The 21504-nt window shown below is 37.9% G+C and overlaps 3 protein-coding genes and 1 non-coding gene across 6 annotated transcripts in view; 3 read left to right on the top strand and 1 right to left on the bottom strand.

The window, feature by feature from the left end:
• Positions 1–2985, top strand: part of Cltc (clathrin heavy chain) — a 64634-nt gene extending 61649 nt beyond the window's left edge. For both annotated transcript variants that reach the window (XM_071603509.1, XM_027950224.3), the window contains one exon: positions 1610–2985. In XM_071603509.1, the coding sequence (XP_071459610.1) occupies positions 1610–1734 (125 nt within the window). In that variant the 3' untranslated portion in view covers positions 1735–2985. The remainder of the gene's footprint in view (positions 1–1609) is intronic.
• A 4163-nt stretch (positions 2986–7148) lies between these two features.
• Positions 7149–14668, bottom strand: Ptrh2 (peptidyl-tRNA hydrolase 2). Of its 2 annotated transcripts, XM_071603590.1 has the most exons (3): positions 14465–14668; positions 10337–10385; positions 7149–7826 (listed from the first exon to the last, which is right to left on the bottom strand). In XM_071603590.1, exons 2-3 carry the CDS (start codon positions 10382–10384, stop codon positions 7287–7289), a joined length of 588 nt encoding a protein of 195 aa, XP_071459691.1. In that variant the 5' UTR covers position 10385; positions 14465–14668; the 3' UTR covers positions 7149–7286. The 2 variants fall into 2 exon arrangements, with proteins under 2 accessions (XP_071459691.1, XP_071459692.1); XM_071603591.1 differs by lacking the exon at positions 10337–10385.
• LOC114104296 (U6 spliceosomal RNA) lies at positions 10362–10468 on the top strand. Its single transcript, XR_003584821.2, has one exon. It is a non-coding gene; the product is annotated as a U6 spliceosomal RNA (small nuclear RNA).
• Positions 14584–21504, top strand: part of Vmp1 (vacuole membrane protein 1) — a 115878-nt gene continuing 108957 nt past the window's right edge. The window contains exon 1 of the mRNA XM_027950230.3: positions 14584–14832. The gene's annotated coding sequence lies outside the window, so the exon portion shown is untranslated. The remainder of the gene's footprint in view (positions 14833–21504) is intronic.

The following is a 21504-nucleotide window of genomic DNA, read 5'->3' as shown; positions in this document are numbered from 1 at the left end:
TAGACTCCTTTGGCCTAGTTGCTAATTGAATACTTGTTCATGAGTTACTGAGAAAGAAATATGGAATTCAATTTTCAGAGGAGCAAAGGGTGATAGATAGAATGTGTCAAGGCTCTCTTTAATGTGCTTTGCATAAAGCACACATCCTTACTCTAAATTCAAACTGGGACAGTAGATGGGGTACAGTTTCTTTTTGAATATCCCGTATCTCTGGAAAGTTCTCAAAGTATCAAGTGATTTTTTAAATCCATTTTAATTTCTTCTTATCCCTGCCTGTCTAGATCACTTCCCCTTTGCATTTCATATTTGGTAAATAGATTAATTTTCCACAATGAATTTGGAGATCTCATGCTACTAAGGAAAATGACTATATACAAATCACCTGGAACATTATTTCTTTTACTATGGATAAAAAAGTATATGGGAAATTTAGAAGACAAGATAGTTTTGCTAAAGTTGGAAAAGATAAAGTTAACATGGATTCTTAAGAGATGTTGCACAATGTTTGACAGAGATAGGAAATGACAGTAGGTATAAAAACAGGATGAATGTAATAATTTTGGAGGTACCTATTGAATTTGCCTTGGCTTTCATGGTGTTTAAGAAGGCAATTGAAAATGGGTTAGAAGCCGGGTGGGGTGGCTTATGCCTATAATCCCAGCAGCTCGGGAAGCTGAGGCAGGAGGATCCTGAGTTCAAAGGCAGCCTCAACGAAAGCTAGGCCCTATGCAACTCGGTGAGACCCTGTCTCTAAATAAAATACAAAATAGGGCTGGGGATGTGGCTCAGTGGCCAAGTGCCCCTGAGTTCAGTCCCTGGAACCCAAAAAAGGGAAAATGGGTTAGAATTTCAAGATAGCCATCAGTATTAAGGTTAGAAATAAATTTTTGTAAACTGATTTTCGAAAGTAATTTTTTCTCTAAAGATAAACGTTGGTTGTAAACCACAAAAAGGAAAGACCCATTTATACTGTAGGTTTACATTCCAGTGGGAGATTATTTGTTTTGCAGGGGTAGGGAGAGGTGTTATATGTTTACTTAAGGCAAGTTCTTTATAGGTCATATTTTTTTTATGTGGTTAAAAACTATGTAAACTTCCTAAGAAAGAGTGTTAACACAGTATTTGATAGAGGGTATATGCTCACATGTGTTTCATACCTAATATGGGTTTGAATGATTACTTTTTATTGCCACCTCTAAATTAGAACTGGATTTTTTGCTAGAAATGTATTAGGTTTCATTATCAAACATTTTAAATCAGAAATTTAAATTTAACTTAAAGTTAAATTTAAATTTAAAAGTTGTTATATTAAAATATGCCTGTTAAATTTTCCTATGCTAATTTTGTCACTCAATTTAATGTGCAAGTCTGACCCAATAGTGTTGTATGTGCACGTGTATATTGCTTTTAATGATAGGAAGTTCTGACCCTCAGCCCTGCACTACTGGCTTTTCAGGCAGGACGCTTCTTTGGGTGAGACTGAATTCCAAATTATGCCAGTCGAAAGTTCCCCCACATAAGTTGTAATTGTTTTACTAGGGTGAGGGATATTGTAGTGATGTAGTCTCATAATGCTAAGTTTCTCCTGCTTTCTTTCTTTGCTTCTTAGGTCAGCCCCAGCTGATGCTGACAGCAGGACCCAGTGTTGCAGTCCCTCCCCAGGCACCTTTTGGTTATGGTTATACTGCACCACCATATGGGCAGCCACAGCCTGGTTTTGGATACAGCATGTGAGATGGAAAGCTGATCCTGTAGTCTCCTATTTTCATACTGAAACATCGTCTCTACCCCCTTCTCAGTTTATAAATGGGGAAACTGGCAATGTGTTCTTGTAACCTTTATTTCATGAAGGACTACTTTATTTGTTTCTAACTATAAACTATGGATCACCTATGTTAAAACCTTATTTCACATTCCTCATCATTTTAGAATTTATTTTCCAAGGGGAATAGTATTCACGTGGGCTTTTCCCCCCTCCTCATTCTTTGAAAAACTGCTTAATATTCAATCTATTGTGAAGAACCTGATTTGCACTCTGTAGTGTTTGAAGAAACAAAGAAACTCTAATATTGACTCTCTTAAATTTAGTGTATGTAAACAGCTTACAATATGTATTGTCTAAATGCATTTAAATCTTTTATTCAAAGAAAAGCTAAAGCAAAAAGACTGGTATGTGACCATACCATGCAAGACTGTCAAGGCCAACAAAGACAACACTAATCAGCATATCCTACATTGGATTGCAGTGCTCTCCAAATTATTTGAAAAATGCATACAGACAACTTGCCTGATTTTTTAAATGAGCATAAAGGCCCTTTAACCTATGCAGGTTTCCCCATTATGCATATAGAAAATGCTAGTGTGTTTTGCTCACTTCATATGTAACAGGTGCCCTTACGTTGTGCTGTATCCTGTGCTTTTTCTGTGGGACCATTCCATTCAGGAACAAAGAGCACCATGATTCCAATCTTGTGTGTATTTACTAACCCTTCCCCTGAGGTTTGTGTATGTTGGATATTGTGGTGTTTTAGATCACTGAGTGTACAGAAGAGAGAATTCAAACAAAATATTGCTGTTCTTCAGTTTTGTTTGTGGAATTTGAAATTACTCCAATTTAAAATAAATTACTGGACTGTGGAAATAATATGTAGAATCGCAGTTTTAATTAAATACCTCAAACTAAAAGAATGGTACTTTTTGTAGTGTCATACTGGATACCATGGTGCTGTATAAGAAGGTATAAGAGGAATGAGGGTTGGCAAGCGTGAAGGCATTGTGCATTATGTCTCATGTGTGTTCCTGGAGTTAATAATGTACGTGTAGTCTAAAGCACCAATCGCTACAATAATGGGCAACATTTCATCTGTCACCAACATTTTAACCAAGTGGCACTCTAGGTTTTTAATCTAAGCATTTCACTTAAGTAAACCACAGGTGTTAAGTTACATTAACTTGAAATAAAACTATATTTTACAAAGTAGTTAACATGCTGTTTCTCATCATGAACTCTTTAAGGATTCCCAAATTATGGTTGCTTGAATTTTTGTTTTTTTAACTGGTGTGTAAATCCAAGCTTTTTGTTTATGGCTGAGGATGTTCCTTTAAGTTTATTTCGTTGTCCCTTAAACTTCAATACTGCCCTCTGCCTAGCCTTGTATTGCTTTTTAACTCTGTTAGACAAATTATCATAAATTACACAGAAGGATATGTATAGTATGTATTTATATATGCAACTGTGCTGGTGATTGAAATACAGGGCTTCATTCGTACCAGGCTAGTGCTCTGTCACTGAGCTACATCCCCAGACAGTAGGATTTTTTTAAATGTAAAATCCCGCACCCTCCCTTCTCAGCTCACCACTTCCACCCTTAACTTCCTATAGTAAATTCTAGTGTTGGCTAGTGAAAACATCTTGCTATTCAGTCCTAGCTGTACTATGTTCCCAAATCTTTTCTTCCTCATTATCAAGACAGGAATAATGTTCCTTAGGAGCTTGTTCTTTTTAGTCAAGATTTGTTCTTCTAGACCTTTCCTAAACTTGTGTTAATTGGCTTTTATCAGTGGAATGACTCTGACTCTGCTTTTGCCTTCCCTAACAGAAGAATTGAAAATACTTAGGAATTTTTTTTTTCAACAATAACAAAAAGCCTTGCTTTGTGTGCTCTATCCTGATACTTAAACCATCCATAATAGGCTACATTAGAAACAGAAACTACTATAATGTATGATTTAGGCTCAAATCCTCAGCTGAGATTCTGCATTTGTTTCCTTGTCTGTATATTATCACTAAGTACTTTTAAAAATTATTTGGCATACTATGTCTATATCATAAAATGCCTAGCCCAAGATGACAATTTTAAGTGTATAATAAGTGGTAGGTGAATTGCTAATGAACTGTATTTTAAGCCAAGGATCTTTCCTAATCTTAGTATATCAAAGATGGTTTAGAAAAAAGAAGTGGAAACAATACAAGGGTACTAAAAGTACCTCCTCTAAATGAACTTGAACAAGGCGAAACTAATGGGAAACCTCAAGTGGCCAACAAGTTTTCGGTGATCTTGTTTGGTATCCAGATATAGCCACTATTCAAAACAAGTCTATGTAATTGTTGATAACTGTTTCAATGTGGTTATTAATACAATAGCAAGACTGATTGATCTTCAAATAGTGCTGCCTGGCTTTTTTATAATTTAGTCATGCAGATATTCTAGATCCTTAGTATAATTATACAAATTGTTGAAGATCCAGGAAAAAAAAATAACTTTGTCAGATCTATAGATATTTACTATTATTAGAAATAAAATAGAATTTTTAAAATATTAGTCTATTTCAATATAAATGTAATAAACTCATTGCATGTTAATATAAAAAAGTTATGCATTGGTTATTTGGAAAATACTGAGGTTTTTTTTTTTTTTTCCCCTAATGTTAATATATTGTGAGAAACCCTGATCTCACCAGGAAAGTTTTGTTTTGAGGAAGGGGTTGTTACTGTTTATACTAGGGACTGAACCTAGGGGTGGTCTGCTACTGAGCTACAGCCCCAGCATCTGTAGATTTTTTGAGACGGGGTCTAAATTGCCAAGGCTGGCCTCAAACTTGAGATCCTTATGCCTCAGCCCTGTGAGTCACTGGGTTTACAGGTACATAACACTATACGTGGCATGGGGCATTTTTTAGCAGTACTAGAGATTGAACCCAGGGCTTTGCGCTGCTAGGCAAGGGCTCTACCACTGAACCACTCCTCCACCCTAGAAAGTTTGGGGAAGCTTGAAGGAGAGGCAGATACAAGTTTTCCAAAATATACTTGTTTTCCTTGAAATGGGATGATTTAGTGTATAAAGAAAGGTCTGGGGCTGGGGATGTGGCTCAAGCAGTAGCGCGCTCGCCTGGCATGCGTGCGGCCCGGGTTCGATCCTCAGCAGATGTTGTGTCCTCCGAGAACTAAAAAATAAATATTAAAAAATTCTCTCTCTCTCTCACACACACACTCTTTCTAAAAAAAAAAAAAAAAAGAAATAAAGGTCTGACCAACACCCAGGTTTAAATGTTTCCTTGTCTGTATATTAACACTAAGTACTTTTCAAAATTATTTAGCAGGTTATGTTTATATCATACAATGCCTACACCAAGATGGCAATTTAGGCAAGTTGAGGCCAGCCTCAGCAATGAGACCCTAAGGAACTTTGGACATGTCTCAAAATAAAAATGTGGCACAGTGGTAAAGCCCCTCTGGATTTAGTCCCCAGTAGTTCCCTCTAAATCTTATTGCTTTTGTCATTTTCAAGTCAGGGAAAAAGAAAAATGTTTTTTGTATTATGAAAATAGTTTCAGCAAAATAGACTTTGAGAACTCAAAGATTATAAGTCCTATAAAATATCTGGTACAGGTGAACTAAATAAATAGCATGATACCCGATATTGCTAGAATTTCCTTACTGTTCATCCTAGGAATGTGCCGTGATTTATTTATTAAGAGTCAACCTCCACAGGGCATCCTGTTGGGAATGCACTGCTTTCAGTTTGAAGCAGAGTCTGAGGCAAGCCTCAGAAATAGCCAGAGCCAGAATCCTGCATTTAAGGATTGAGTTCAACTCCATTACATGTTGTTGCATCACTTTTGACTCTGGTATAAACATTCTGTTTAGAAACAGTTGCTATTGTGGCATAATTCATTTGCAGTTTCTCCTGTGCTGTCATATGGTGCTGTAAACTTAAAACACACCAAGTATTAGAACTTTGAAAACTGGATGTAATAGTGGAGTTCTGCCCAGAGGCTAGGAGCTGTAGTGCACATTTCTAGCCCCAGCTACTAGGGAAGCTGAGGCAGAAGGACCATCTGAACCTAGGAATTTGAGGACAGCCCACGCAGTGTAGTAAGACTGCATCTCAAAAAGAAGAGTTCTGCCCACATTCTACCAGTGATCTTAAAGGTGTGCGGTCATGCTGTTAATGTTAGTTAACAGTGGAGAGGGAACAACTTAACATGGGCTCGTTACCAGAATTCTCCCTGGCATTATAACTTTTATGGATATACTGAATTTAGAAATGAATGGTAGAATCCTCCTGGGCTTTGGGGGAAAATGGGGGAGGGAGTGGCTTTGGAGAGTTGAGAACTTCGTATTTTGGGCAGCCAGTATGATGGTAATTACTAGAATTATGGTTTAGATATAAGGTTGAAAATGGGAGTGGGAGAAATGTGCCCTTAATAACTAGTTGTCTAGATCCTTAAGTTCTAGAAGAAACACTGGGGTAACAAACTACATTTACTTTGCTCCATGAGGTCACTTCACAAGTTACAATGGCTTCACTGTTTGGAGAAAGGGATGGGAGAGTAATTTTACGACTTAGAACTACTGAGAAACTTTGGCTAATATAGTGTGCATTGAGGGTGGGGGAGGGTTGGAGCATGTAACACAGCACAGGTGGGTTATATCAGTGCTATAAAATTTCGGCTTCAATTGAAACACAAATTAAAAGTCCAGATGGGCTGAGAGAATGTAGCTCAGTGGTAGAGCACTTGCCTAGCATTCGTGAGATCCTGGATTCAATCCCAAGTACCACAAAGCTTCTCTTAAATTCTAATAATTTAGATTTTTTTCTAACTGTGAGACTGTTATGGGTGGCTATATCATAATATAGAACTAAAACAGGCTGTCAGTCATCCAAAAAGTAATAGCAGGGGAATGCGATTTGAATTCAGTGGAACTGAACTACCCAGCATAGTTTCAGAGAAGAGCTATCAAGACACAAAGAAATCTGACTATTCATAGGGTAATGCTATTGCCCTTCCCTTACACCCACTACCCTCCCTCTCCCACACGGGGTAAATCTTATCCATCTATTTTGTGGAAGGGGGGGAATGGGGATCTAACCTAGGACCTTGTGCATGCAAGGCAAACACTCTACCAACTGAGCTTATCCCCAGCTCCCTCATCTATTATCTTAGATAATGTCTAAGTTGTCAAGGCTGGCCTTGAACTAGTGATCCTCCTGCCTCAGCCTCCCAAATCACCATGTGTTACCCTCTCTTAATCTAACTTCATTGTGACTCATTTCTCTCCAATTTTTTTAGCACTACTTGAATTATCAAGACCATTTAAACCAACAGTATTTTTTAAGCCCCAAACAACTCTAACTGCCCACTACTTAGCAGAAAAACACAAGAACAAATTTTATTTATTTTCATCTCAATATTTAAATTGGGGAAAGAAATTGAGCTTTTAATTTTAGAATTTGACAGGCTTCTAAAACTCTTGATAGGAGCATCATCATGCAAAAGCCCATCTAGTAAAGTTTAAGGTGACCAGTAACTTTGTCAATTAAGTCTGCTGGTCCTGGCCCAATCCCCAGGACAGTTCGGGAACCTGGTTCAATCTGAGTACGTCCAGCATCTTGGATTAAACTTACAGTCAGTCCTAGCATTTTTGCATGGGTCAATAATTCAATCAGGGTTTTTTCATCAGGGGCTTTGACCACCACTTTGGGCTGGCCACAGTATTCCCACTCTTTGAGCATCTCAGGGTTTCTCCTTTGAATTTGCTTGTAGGCAGAAACAGCAGCGTGAGAGCATTGGGCAGCAACTTTTCCTTTTCCCATCTTTAAATCATTTCGAACCACAAGAATCATTTTGTATTCCCCAGTCTCTCCCAAGATGCTTGCTTCAGTTCCGGTATCTGTATGTGTCTGACTCGTTGAGTTTTCAGAGAGCATCCCAAAGCGTACTCGGAGGCCCCAGCCAAGGCAGATGCCACAAGCAACTCCAGCAGCCAGGCTTAGTATACCAGGATGAGCCAAGTATTCCATAACCAAAGATTTAGAGAACATCTTAAGAGAAAGAAAAGAAGTTATCACTATCTAAAAGAGGAAAGTTACATGCTTATTAGATAAACACCTTGACTATGAGCAGCAATATTTTAAAATTATGAGGTCATTAAGTAGAAAGCCAAAATATATCTTGAATCTTGTGCATATACCCTGTTTCCACTCATCCCCTGTGTATTAGAAAAGATTCAAGCATATAAGTGAAAAAGTTAAGGTCTGATATGAACACTATTTTCTGGTTCAAAAACTCTTGTTAATTCAGTTTCCCTAAATCTGATGGAGAAAAGAAATGTTTTACCAATATACCCAAAAGAAACCATACAGAACTAACCCCTTTTCTAGGAAGCAGCGCTTATTTGTGTCTTTGTAATACCAATCCCTCGGTGCCCCATTGTCACAATACTGTGCCTAAGGTGAAATGCACTACTGATATTTACTGGGTGTGCGCAAAGATACTAAAAATTCTGCAAAGGGGCTAGGGTTGTAGCTCAGCGGTGGAGCACTTGCCTAGCACATATGAGGCACTGAGTTCAATCAGCACCACATAAAAATAAAACAAAGGTACTGTGTTCATCTACAACTAAAAAAAATTTTTTTTTTAAATCTTGCAAAGGTTAAGAGTTGTACTATCAAGCTGGGAGCAAAGGCACACCTGTAATTTCAGCAGCTCAGGAAGCTGAGGCAGGAGGATCATGAGTTTAAAGCCAGCCTCAGCAACTTAGCAAGACCCTGTCTCAAAATAAAGAGCTGAGGATGTGGCTCAGTGGTTAATCACCCCTTGGTTCAATCCATTATTAAAAAGAGAGTTGTACTATTGGACATTAGTAGAGGTAGATACTCCAGCAAAGCTGTACATCATATTTGAATCACCAAGAAAATAACCTACATCAGACTACATTTGAAGCTGTTGGGTTCATAATGCAACTGTGCATAAATATGAGCAACCATCAGTTTCTTTTCCTAGCATTTATATACAAGTTACCACATTCAAAGTGCCTGAAAATAGTGTCCTTGGAATTATGTAGTGCATAATCTACATGGCAAGGATTGCCCTTGAAATACTTATTTTATCATATCACAAAATTTCCTTTTATTCTTCATTTGGTTAAAGTAAGGATATTACATTAGTATTTGGTAGAGCTCAGTGGTAGAGCACTTGCCTAGCACGCATGAGGCACTGAGTTCAAACAGCACCACATAAAAATAAAACGAAGGTACAGTGTCCATCTACAACTAAAAAAAAATTTTTTTTAATCTTGCAAAGATTAAAAGAGTTGTACCATCAGGCTGGGAGCAGTGACTGTGCATACCTGTAATCCCGGCAGATTATACAGTATACCAAAGATTTTCATTTCAGAATAGTACAGCAAATGTCAAATTATTTTAAAGATATAATTCACATGCCATAAAATTCACTCTTTTATGGGCTGGGGTTGTGGCTCAGTGGTAGAGTGCTCGCCTAGCATGCATGAGGCACTGGGTTCAATCCTCAGCACCACATTAAAAAAAATAATAAAGATATTGTGTCTACCTGAAATTAAAAATAAATATTTAAAAAATTAACCCTTTGAAATCATACCATTTAGTGGTTTTTAATAAATCCACAAGGTTGTGTTACCATCACTATTTTCAGTGGCCCCCAAAGTAACCCCTTACCCATTAGCAGTCACTTCCTATTTCCCTCTGCCCTTGACAACCTTTGTGTCTTTGACAATCTCCTTTCTGGATTCACTTATTCTGGACATTTTATATAAATGAAATTATACTATGCCAGGTGTGGTGGCACATACCTATAATCTCTACTATTCAGAAATCAGAAGCAAGAGGATCACAAGTTTGAGGTCAGCCTTAGCAACTTAGTGAGACCTTGTCTCAAAATACAAAATAAAAGGGCTGGAGATGTAACTCCATGGTAGAATGCCCCTGGGTTCAATCCCCAGTACCAAATAAATAAAAAAACAAATAAAATCATGCAATGTATGGCATTTTATTTTGGCTTCTTTCATTTAGCATAACATTTATATTGCTGTATCTATATCCTTGCTTTTAAAGGCTGGAGGTAAGGCCAAGGTACACTTAATATAAAAATTAAAACAACCTGATAACCCTGCATGTACAATCTCAAATTCAAACCCCGCTCCTGCAGGAATAAAACTTCCCTGAAATTGCTACTTAATGTTATAAAACGTACAACTATCTGAGTCCATTAGAATCTTCTTCAGATAGCTTCTGAAACATGTACCAAAAATCTTCTATATCCTTTTCTAGATTTACCTTCTTTTTTTTTGGGGGGGGGGGGGGGAGGAAGTGCAAGGGGGGTTGGTACTGGGGATGGAACCCAGGGCCTCATAAATGCTAGGCAAACACTCTACTACTAAGCTTCATCCCCAACCCTTTTTTAATTTTTTATTTTAAGACAGGGTCTCACTAAGTTGGTCCAGGCTAGCCTCAAACTTGTGATCCTCTTGCTTCAGTTGTCCAGTTAGCTGGAATTATAGGTATACACTACTTACCCGGTGTTTAAAGTGACTAACTTCTGTGGTCACTTTGGCAGCACACATACTAAAAATGGAACAGTACAAAGAAAATTAGTATGGTCTCTGTGCAAGGATGACATGCAAATCTGTGAAGTTTTCCATATTTTAAACATAACACCCAAGTTCTATAGGCAAGAAAGCAGGAAAAAAAGGAGAATGCAGTGAGGAACCTATTTGCAGAAGAAAGGTGTGGTCAATAGCACTTTATTTGACAAAGTAACCAAATATCCCATATACCAGAATCAGGTCCTATTTGGAGAAGCAAACTGCTCTACACAGAAGATGGATAACAAAGTAAAACCTCTACATCTGTGAAAATTGTCAGAATCAAAATGCTTTGGTCAAAACTTCAGAAAATAAGCAAGTATAACAGGAACATAATGAAAGGGGAGATCTCACGTACATATGCCTGATAAGAACCAAAACACAGAGTGCTGAAACAGCAAACCTGCATAAAAAAATACTTCAGCAAGGACATCTGCTCAGTAACTGCCTTTTCAACCTTGGACTGATACTACCCTTGTAGCCAAGAATTTCTGTTTCAAAACAATAATATGTGGGTTGGGGATATAGCTCAGTTGGTAGAGCACAAGGCCCTGGGTTCAATTCCCAGTACCAAAAAAACCCCCCAAAATATATATACTCTCTTCATTTAGCCTCTAAAAATTTTTCCTTGCTTCAACCTCCTTGAATACACCACATGGTTTCCTGTAGCATGCACATTCCAATTGCAATATTCATTCCCAAATAAACACATTAAATTTCACAGAACCTCTTCCCATTATTTCTGCTTTTCCTTTTTTTTTTTGGTACTGGGGATCAAACCCAGGGACTCTCTACCTCTGAGCTACATCCTCAGTCCTTTTTCCTTATATTGAAATAAGATTTAGGTAAAATACTGAAGCTGGCCTCAAACTCGTGATCCTTCTGCCTTAGTATCTACAGTGGTTGAGATGATAGGTGTATGCCATTGCACCCAGCCCATTATCTCATTTTTGCTGCCATAAAAATAAAAGGAAGATATAAGCTTCATTTTACAGATGAGAAAAACGAGGATCAGAGAAGTTGCTTATCCACAGCATCTACAACAGGGGCAAAACTATACAACATTGCCTGATCATAATAAAAAGCTTCTAAGTTGGGCTCCATTTGTGTACAATGTGTTAAAACACATTCTTCTGTCATGTATAACTAATCAGAATTTTAAAAAAACAAAAAAAACTTTTCATCTTCTCAACTTCATCTAAACACACACACCAGTATGAGACAGTGAAAACAGAATGGCAAATATCCTAGAAACTTCCAAGTTTACTGCTTATGTCCCACATCTCAATGGGATCTAATTATAAAATTAAGATGTTTTAATCTCTTAACCCAACTATCTCCTCTAAAATGTCTCTTTTTCCAGACACTTACTATGAACACATTAATAAAGCTCAGTACCTGAGACTATTTTTTTTGTGTGTGTTTTTTTTTTTTTTGGGGGGGGGGGGTACCAGGGATTCAACTCAGGGGCACTCAGCCACTAAGCCACATCCCCAACCCTATTTTGTATTTTATTAGAGACAGGGTTTCATTGAGTTGCTTAGTGCCTTGCTTCTGCTGAGGCTGGCTTTGACTTATGATCCTCTTGTCTCAGCCTCCCAAACTGCTGGGATTACATGCGTGTACCACCATGCCCCGCTTTTTTTAAAATATATTTTTTAGTTGTCAGTGAAACTTTTACTTAATTAGGTGCTGAGGATCGAACCCAGTGCCTCATACATGCTAAGCAAGTACTCTGCCATTGAGCTACTACTCCAGTCTGCCTGAAACTATTCTTAAGTCTCACAGATAATCATTAGCAATGACAGCACAGTAAACCAAGTATGCCCTATAAAACCTCCTCTTGGTGCCTTCTAATTACCTTGCCTGACTAAACATGTTCCACTAGTGCTCTTGCTCCCATGACCAAGTGAACCTTGTTCCACCCATTTATCTTACCCCACAGAATAGCATTTGCTAACCTAAAAACGAAAAAGAAAAAAACAAAACAACACAAAAAAATCTTCCTGAATCTTCTTTGACCTTTAAACACTGCCTCTTTATCTCCAAACTTCAGTTTCAGATATCTATTTCTCCAAATCCTTGTACCTGGGAACCTCTCTTGCCCACTATTGAAAATTAGTAGGAAACCAGATACTTCCTAATTGTCAAATGTAGTTGCTTCTTTTCAGGGCTCATCTTAAGTTTTCTGCCACTTATTGGTCACTTCTGAGACTTAAAACTTTCCTCCATTGAATTCTTTCACTCTATTAGCATCCTACCTCTCAGACAGCTTTTTTTTTTTTTTAAATGGTATAGAGGATTGAACCCAAGGGTGTTCTACTACTGAGCTATAGCTAAATTGCCCAGGCTGGCTTCAAACTTGAAATCCTCCTGCCTCAGCCCCCCAAGTCATTGGGATTACAGGCATGAGCCACCACACCCAGCTTCCTGACAGCTTTTTTGGTCCCCTTCTGAACTCTACATCCTCTGTTTGCTCCTGATATATGTACTGTATTACATAAGTCTACACATTTGGCCTTTTCAGTCTATGTCTCCAACGTCCACTATAGAAGCCAATAGCCAAATGCGATTAAGGAAACTTTGATTAATTAAAACTAAATTAAAAATCAGTTCTTTAGTTGTACTAGCCATATTTGAAGTGCTTAATAACAATTGAAGATGGCTAGTGACTATGACTACTCTGACATACAGTGAGTTAACAGAACTTTTTGTCACTGAAAAAAAGTTCTATTTGAATAGCACTGGTCTATATGTTCTCTTTCCATTCAAAATCCATCAAAATTCACTGAGGATTTACTGTGCTTCAGGCACTGTTCTGAAGCTCGGAGATCACTGGCGGGGGGGGGGGGGGGGGGGGGGGGGTGGAGTCCCACTCCTTATGGAGCTAACATTCTGGTGGGAGAGGACAGGCAATAAAGCTTGTCAGATGAACAATCTCATTCCCAATCATCCTATGCACAGACTCCTAAAGTGTCTCCTTGGCTTCGAATTTGAACCTCCAATTTCTGCTGGATTTCATCACTTAAAAGACTATGAAATATTCTTTTCTTTATTTTTTTGGTAGTGCTGAGCAGCAAACCCAAGACCTTGTAATACAAAGTTTCTTTTCCTGTAGTCTTGATTTGAGTATCCTGCACTTTTCCTCCTCCTATGGTCCTCCAACATCCAGTCACCGAATCCTGTTAAACTTATGTTTTAAACCCATTCCAGGATTTCTACTTACAGTTCCTAATTATCTCTTGTCAAAGGCTTCCAAACTTAGCTTTTCTTGGCTCTTACTCTAGTTCATCCTAGCCCATATACCATTATAAATACACTTCTAAAACATTCTCAAAAATCATCAGCTAACCGCATAGAGAATAAAACAAATTCCTTAGCACCAACTGTAAGTACTACACAATTCTGGTAACAGCCGACTTTTTCCTTTTACAACTGCTGCTATATGTTGTACCATCCAGCCACATCAAATATTTAGGTCCTTTCAAGGGGTAATCTCTCCCGAAATTATTTTCTGGTCTTCCCCATTTAAAATAAAAACGCAAATAAAAATATCCTATTCACCTGGAAAGGCCCAGCTGAAATCACACTGTGAAGTCAGCACCATCCCCCAACCAGACTTAATTATTTCCCCTTCGAAGCTTCTGGGGCACTTATACAGCACGATCAAATACCTCTCCAGACATTATATGATACAGGAGAATAAAACTTTCTATTATATCCTTAGAAATCTTTTCTTCCCACAGCTTGAAACGCGTGAATATACAGCAGAGAGCGTGAGGCTTGCTCGCTATTTTCTCCCATTCGGAGAGAGTGCATCGATACTGCCGGAAACGCGTGGCTCTGTTGGAAAACTAGCAATTCCGGTTCCTAACCCTTCCCGGCATCTTGATTCCTTTTCTTCCAAAGGATGACTTGCTGAACAGGCTCGGGGATCCAACGATCACCAGGCGAAGATGTAGGCGGGTAGTCATGGAGTAACTTGGGATGAAACGTTCCAGCTGAAAAGAGAATGGAGAACGACATCCCTTTGCTTTGCCCTAGGAGGAACCGACCTACCTAAAATACTCTCCTTCACACACGCGCCTTCTTGTTGTTCAATTCTGCGGAGCTAACACACTTTGCGCGCGCGAACTACCTCTTCCGGGGTTTCAGGATAACTAGTTCCGGATCAAGAACCGAGAAGGTTCAATCATCCTTTTCTCGTCACACCTGCAGGAGTCCGGACTGAAATACCGCGAGGATCAGCTGAGGTTGCCTAAATGAGTGGGGAACGTTTCTCTTTAGGAGGCGGTCTCCGCTGGGTAACCGGACCGGAAGTGACGCGAGCGAGTTCCGGTTGGCCGGAGCCCCGCGGCGGGTGTGAGAGTCAGTCGGGAGCCGCTTCCAGGATCCCGAGATCTGTGGAGAAGCAGGAGTCGGAGTGGGTAGGTAAACGAAAGCGGGGAATTGGGCAAGGAAGCTTGAGACCATCATCAGAGCTTGGCTTCTTCCGGAAGCTCTCCCACTTAGTGCAGATCTGGGGCCCGGCGGTTTTTACTTCCATGAGTGTTTTAGGGCTTTGCTGGCTCTGGTTGTCTCAGTCTGGCGGTAGCCGGGTTATTTGGGACACCTCTCCATGGTTGGATACAGGACATTGAAACCAGGCACTGAACTCCCGACCGTTCGCTTTCCTCTCCACCTGGAAGCCGTACTCGGCTTGTATGAAGAGCCCTCCTCCTGGGGTGTCCAGCACCCTGGAGTAAATGAAGAGGTTTTCCCTGCTGCCGACAGAGTTGCTTCTCAGGATCTTTCGGCTTGGTTCTTGCCCTCCTCCTCAACCAGTGGTGCATGATGTTAAATCTTTCTGTTCTTAAACAAAATCCAGGCATGCAAGTGCCATCTAAAGCCTTCTTGGTACAAAGTGGCCAAGGGAATGGGCCTTCACTTCGTAGAGCCTTTGCTAAGGACCTTCTGAAATCTCCTTTTACTTTCATGAAAAATAGTTTTCTGCCTTTTCCAAATCCCTGACCCCCAATGCTTGTATTTCATTACATTGGAAGTACTTGCAGTAAAACATGAAGGTCGAAGATTTAAAGATTTATCTTTAAATCTTTGAGAAGCGTTATGTGGTCCTCTTGTCACACTGCTTTATTACTTAAGACCTTCAATAGATTTTACACAGTCATCTTTTATTTTTCTGCAACTTCATGTAAAAAATCTAATAATGTGCAGACTGGACACTTTTTATATATCTTGGCAGCATCTATTCTTTCCCTGTCTTTCAGTTCTCCTTTGGTGCTTGTCAGATTTTGTAGACAGATGGCATTGATCATTTGGAAATGCTTGTTTTTAAGTATTTCTAGTGTTGTAATGATAGATAATTTAATATTCCAACTGCTACTACCTATTAAATGTATTGATATTACAGTGTAGTTCTGTATTCTCAGCATAGATGATGGGAAGAAGCTACTATTTATTAGGTGGCATTTTATGCATTCTAGATTATGTTTGTATTGGAAAAGAGATGGTGAAACCCAGACAAATGTGACCAATTCGTGTAAGTGTGAAATGACTAAAGTAGAAATCTTTCATGTTTTCTTTATATTATTGTAAATCACTAATGGTTTTCTTTTCTTTATTTATTTCTTTTTTTTTTTTTTTTTTTTTTGAGGGATATATACTGCTTGAATACACACAATTAATTCTGTTAGATTCCTGTGGCTCATTTTCCAGAAGAAAAATACACATATAACCAGGTTTTTGAAGTACTTAAATAAATGCTTTGATGCATTTTAACAGGTTATCTATACCTAGTTTACTCAGTTTATTGTTTAATTCACATGCTGCTCTTATTTTTGAGTTAGCAATTTTTTTTCACAGTTGTCTTTGAAATGAGGTGTCAAGTTTTTTGACAGGTAGAATTATAAAAGTTCGATGTAACATTAGTTCAATGTCCAATAAATTTACTTGTTGACTACATAAAGGTAAAATCTGTTCTTATATTCTTTCTGTTCAGTTCAATTGATTATTTGACTTTTCTCACATTACCAACTTCTTCCTGTGTTTGACTTGAATCACTGCTTTTTAGAATCTTGAAGATCAATAAACTTTAAACAAGAAGACCTGAATTGAAGTCTGGGCTCCAACACTTATTGGGAAATGGTTGGCAGGATACCTGTCATTCTTAGCTGGCCTGTATTGTGTTGATAAAAGTACAGCTTACTTATTCTCATAGGTCTGTCACAGAATTTAGTGAGATAGTAAATGTGAAATCATGATATAAGTGAAAATATGATAATACTGTCATTTTACTCAGCTGGAAGTATATCAGTGTAGAATACTATTCCTTTGAGTAACTTTTAAAGTTGATTATTTGTACTGTGTCCTTTTGTTTATCTGAAAATATTATCACACACTTCTGAGACAATCTTTGCCCTACTTTTGAACAATAAAGCTAGCCAAGAACGGTTTTATACTCTGACCCATTGATTAAGTCATGTTGGTTAATAAGTAGGTGGCTGGAAGGTGAGTTTAGTTTTGCATTTGGAAGTTTAAATCTGATCTTTCTTGGTCATCCTGTATTGTCATGTGAGATTTCCAAATACAGAAAAACCTGAAGTTTTTAGTTGCTTATATGTTATTAACTAAAGATTAGAAGTAGTTCCATGTTACTTACATTAAGAAACCTTATTATTTTACCAAAACCAATGTGAACATATAGTTAGATTCTTCACATTTATTAGAGGAGAAAATTAGGGCCTAGAATCAAATAGCAGTTGGCTTGCCTGAGGTCAGTTGGCATAGGTAGTACCAGAACCTGAACTGGATTTAAGATCCTAAGTGTTCTTTGTATTCTGCTAAGGTTGTCTCCAAGCATCTTGGTATCACTTGGTAAAATTTCCTGGTTTGCAAGAAAATGTTTTCTTTTGTGCATTAAAGGGTACACACATACACATTAAAAAACTTATATTCCTTTTTAACTGGTAGAGTCTTATAAGTTGTAGGAAAACAAAGCTATTTGGCAAGATTTGCAGTGGAACAGATTAAGGAAAGAAAAAAGTACAGCTTACTTACTCTCGTAGAATACTTCAGAATGATTATTCTGATATTACACTTCTTTACTATCAGGTATTGAAATTTCTTTCTGGCAAGTGGAAATACAAGTCTTTATTGAGTGAATGTTATTAGTGAGTCACGGAAAGCTGTGTTAATTTGTTCCAGATAAAAAAATTTCCCCATTATGTTTATTATCTGTTATCTGTAGTCATTTCTGTAGCTATTTTGTTGTAGGTAAATAGCCACTGTAAAAGAGTACATTTTTTGTCTTGCTGGGAACTCTGTGTGGTTTATAGTCTTTCTCCTTTCCTACCCTCGTGTCCCTGTGTTTCTCTACCACTTTAGCATAGAAATGAACTCTAGATTAACAAATCATGACAAACAGGATGAATTGAAGTCATAACTTTGTTGTGTTTGTGTTAGGGGCTGGGGATATAGCTCAGTTGATAGAGTACTTTCCTCACATACACAAGGCCCTGGGTTCAGTCCCTAGCACCGCCAAAAAAAAAAAAAAAGAATGGATTGTTGTGTTTGTGTTAGGTGATAATCTACTTTCACAAAGATATACAAATATTTTTGAGAGTAAACTTTTGGAGGGGTGCTGGGGATTGAACCCAGAGCCTTGTGCTGCTAAGCATGGGCTCTACCACTGAGCCCTAAGAATATACTTTTAAAGAGCATATTGCATCAAGAAACTCCTTTTTTTAGTCTGGGTAAGTAACTTTAGATTAAGTTTGCTGAACTGAAGTTATGTTATGTAAACCCTTATATAAAGCTCATTTTAAAACATTTTGTTCTTAGCTGGGTACTGTATGCATGTAATGCATGCCTGTAATCCCAGCAATTTGGGAGGCTGAGGCAGGAGGACTGAAAATTCAAGGCCAGCCTCAACCTCAGCAATTTAGCAAGGCCTTAAACAATTTAGCAAGACCTGTCTCAAAATAAAACATAAAAAGGGCTGGGGGAATGTGGCTCGGTAGTTAAGCAACCCTGGGTTTAATTCCTGGTACCAAAAAAGTAAATAAAACATTATGTTTCTTAAAAATTTGAACAAGGAATATTTTCTGTGTCATATAAGAGATCATATTTAAAGTTTTAGGCATATTTAAATTAAGCAAGGGCAATCCATTGAGTAATCCTATCCCAGCTAGTCCACTTAATGCTTATGTTTCTTTTTTTTTTCCAGTAGATAATTAAAATGTCTTCTTTTATTCTTGGGATTCTTTCCCTAAAACTTTGATCTTCATAGATGATTTGGAAGGATTCCACAGGTGCTGTTAAGAACTAGGAAGATAAAACCTTGGTTCAAATTCCAGCTCTGTTACTGTGTGACTCCTGAGCTGGTTACTTAACCTCTTTCTATCTCAGTACCTTTATTGTTAGGGTTAAATGAATCAATTTAAGTAAAGTATCTAATACATAGGTAAACATAATTATGATCATTGTCTTCATGTGACCCACTGAGCTGTTGCTAAGAACTCTTTCCCAACCCTATTTTGATAGCATATCTTTATGATGCTGCTTACTTATCCTTTGCTCATTATTAATGAACTTTCAGTAAATAGAGTATACATTTCATTTCATGAATATTTTACAACATATGTGAGATTCTTAACCAAAGGAGGCATTCTTGTAGCCATTCTCTTAACTTTTTTTTTTTAATTATCATTGACAGTTGACATTCTCTTTGTAAGCTGTAACAGAATTTGGCAATTGAAACCAATTCTTTGATATTTAATGATATCTTCTAGCACTTTCTTTGCATGGAAAGATCATTTTTTCCAGTGACATCTATTGCCTTATCTGTTCATTCACCCTTGCAATGAAGGAACATCTTGTGTCCTAGGGCTTATACCAGGTTCTGGAGAAAACAATAGGAAATAAGAAATGTTATGAAGGAAACAAATAAGGTTTTGAGAGAGAGTTAACAATGTGGCTGTGTGCCTCTTTGGGGCTGGAGCACAAACAGACTTGGAATACAGTGACATGAGATAAGAAAGATATGCAGAGGCTAGGTCATGTCGAACTTTGCAGGTATTGGGAATGAGTTTGCATTTGATTTTGAGTGCAGTGGTAAATCATTCTACAGTTTTAAGTAGAGGAGTAATATGTTTCATAAGAACTTCTGCTCATGTGTGGAGGATGACTTGAAAGAGACAAGAATAGAAATGGAGAGAGAAATTAGGAGTGTACCAAAGTAATCCAAGTGGGAGATGAAAATGTCCTGGACTAGAGAGGTGCCAAAGAAGATGGAGAACAGGGTGTGGATACTAAATATATTTGAAATAGAACTTAGTCCTGGATTAAATGAATGGTGAGGAAAAGAGAAGAGTCAAGAATGACTAAGCTTCTGGATTTAGTAACTGGGTGGGTGTTTGTGCCAGGTACTGGGAGAGAGAAAATTTGAGGAGAACCATGTTTGTTTGCTTGTTTGTTATAAGAAGGTGTGTAGGTATGGGGAAGACAGGATATGTTAAATTTGAGATACTTAGGAATCATTTTAATGGTACTATTTTTTTTTTTTTAATGGTGCTGGGGATTAACCCAGGGTCTTGTGTATGTGAGGCAAGCACTTTACCAACTGAGTTATATCCCCAGCTCCTCTATTATATACATAAATATCTACATAAATCTACAAATCAGAACCAGAAATACAAACTCAGGATGATATTTTAAACTGGAAACTGGATGAGTCACTTGGGGGGAGATAGGGAAAAGGAGAAGGCCCCAGTCAGGTAAAGGAAAAGGATCTGAACACAAAAAACTAATAAAGTGGTTACATCTAGTAGGAAGAGTACTGTAAGAGACAGAGGGGAGCAGGATTTTTTTTCCTAAGCTCATGAAAGTTTATATTTGGAATTCTTTTAAGAAATGGTCAGCTTTGTCAACTGCTGCTTTCTGCTCTAAATGAGGATAAAATAAAGTTGAGTAAAGTCAAATCGGTTCATCTGGCAAACCATTTCTTCACTCATTGTTAAGTATAGATCCTTGCAGAAATTTTCAGGATTCCCTTTAGGCAAAAGAATATCCAAGGTTTCCATGCCCTTCATAAATTCTTAAGATCTTTTATAGGAATTATAGTACAGTCATCCATTGATACTCACAGGGATTGGTTCCAGGATCCCCTCAGATACCCAGATGTATGGATGCATACAACCCATTGCATATCCTCCTATATAGTTTAAATAATTCCTAATACCTAATACAGTGTGTTATATGAATAGTTGTTAACCTGTGTTTTTTAGGGGATAATGCAAGAGAAAAAGTCTGTTTATATTCAGTACAGATGCAGGGTTTTTGTACTGGGGATTGAACTTGGGGGCACTCAAACACTGGGCCACATCCCCAGCCCTTTGTTTGTATTTTATTTAGAGGCAGGGTCTTACTGAGTTGCTTAGCACCTCATTTTTACTTTTCATGCCTGTTATATAATGTCATACTTTTGCTGAGTCTGGCTTTGAACTCTCGATCCTCCTGCTTCAGCCTCTCCAGCTGCAGGGATTACAGGTGTGTGCCACCACGCCTGGCAGGATATTTTTAGTCATCAAATGGTTGATGATACAGAACTTGTGGAATAGTAGGACTGATTGTACTGGCTCCACTGGGGCAGAGCAGTGTTCTTCTTCAGTCCTTACGTAATCAGAAAGGGGTGTGGGGTCTCTGTAAGATAGGTTTCTATTTTCTATGATTCAATTAATAAAACTTTGTTTAAAAATTATATGCGGGGGCTAGAGATATAGCTCAGTGGTGGAATGCTCACCTAGTATGTACAATGTTGTGGGTTCAATCCCTAATACTGCCACCAAAAAAAAAAAAAAGATTATATTCCATTCAAATATAAATATATATGTATTCCAAAATTATTTGTATTGCCTTTGAACTTTATTGTATAAGAAATTTTTATGGATTTTTTTTGTTTACAAAAATGACATCTTACTAAAATTGAAATCAATCTTGTATCTCTGCAAAACTCTAATTTTTAAATATTTAAGTTCATTAGTAACTTGAATAATTATGGGCAAATGAAACATACTAGGCATACTCTTACCTCAAAGTCTTTG

The sequence above is a fragment of the Marmota flaviventris genome, chromosome 17 (genome assembly GCF_047511675.1).
Source record: "Marmota flaviventris isolate mMarFla1 chromosome 17, mMarFla1.hap1, whole genome shotgun sequence".
In the NCBI taxonomy this organism is placed as follows: domain Eukaryota; kingdom Metazoa; phylum Chordata; class Mammalia; order Rodentia; family Sciuridae; genus Marmota; species Marmota flaviventris.
This window is presented reverse-complemented; position numbering and strand designations above follow the sequence as displayed.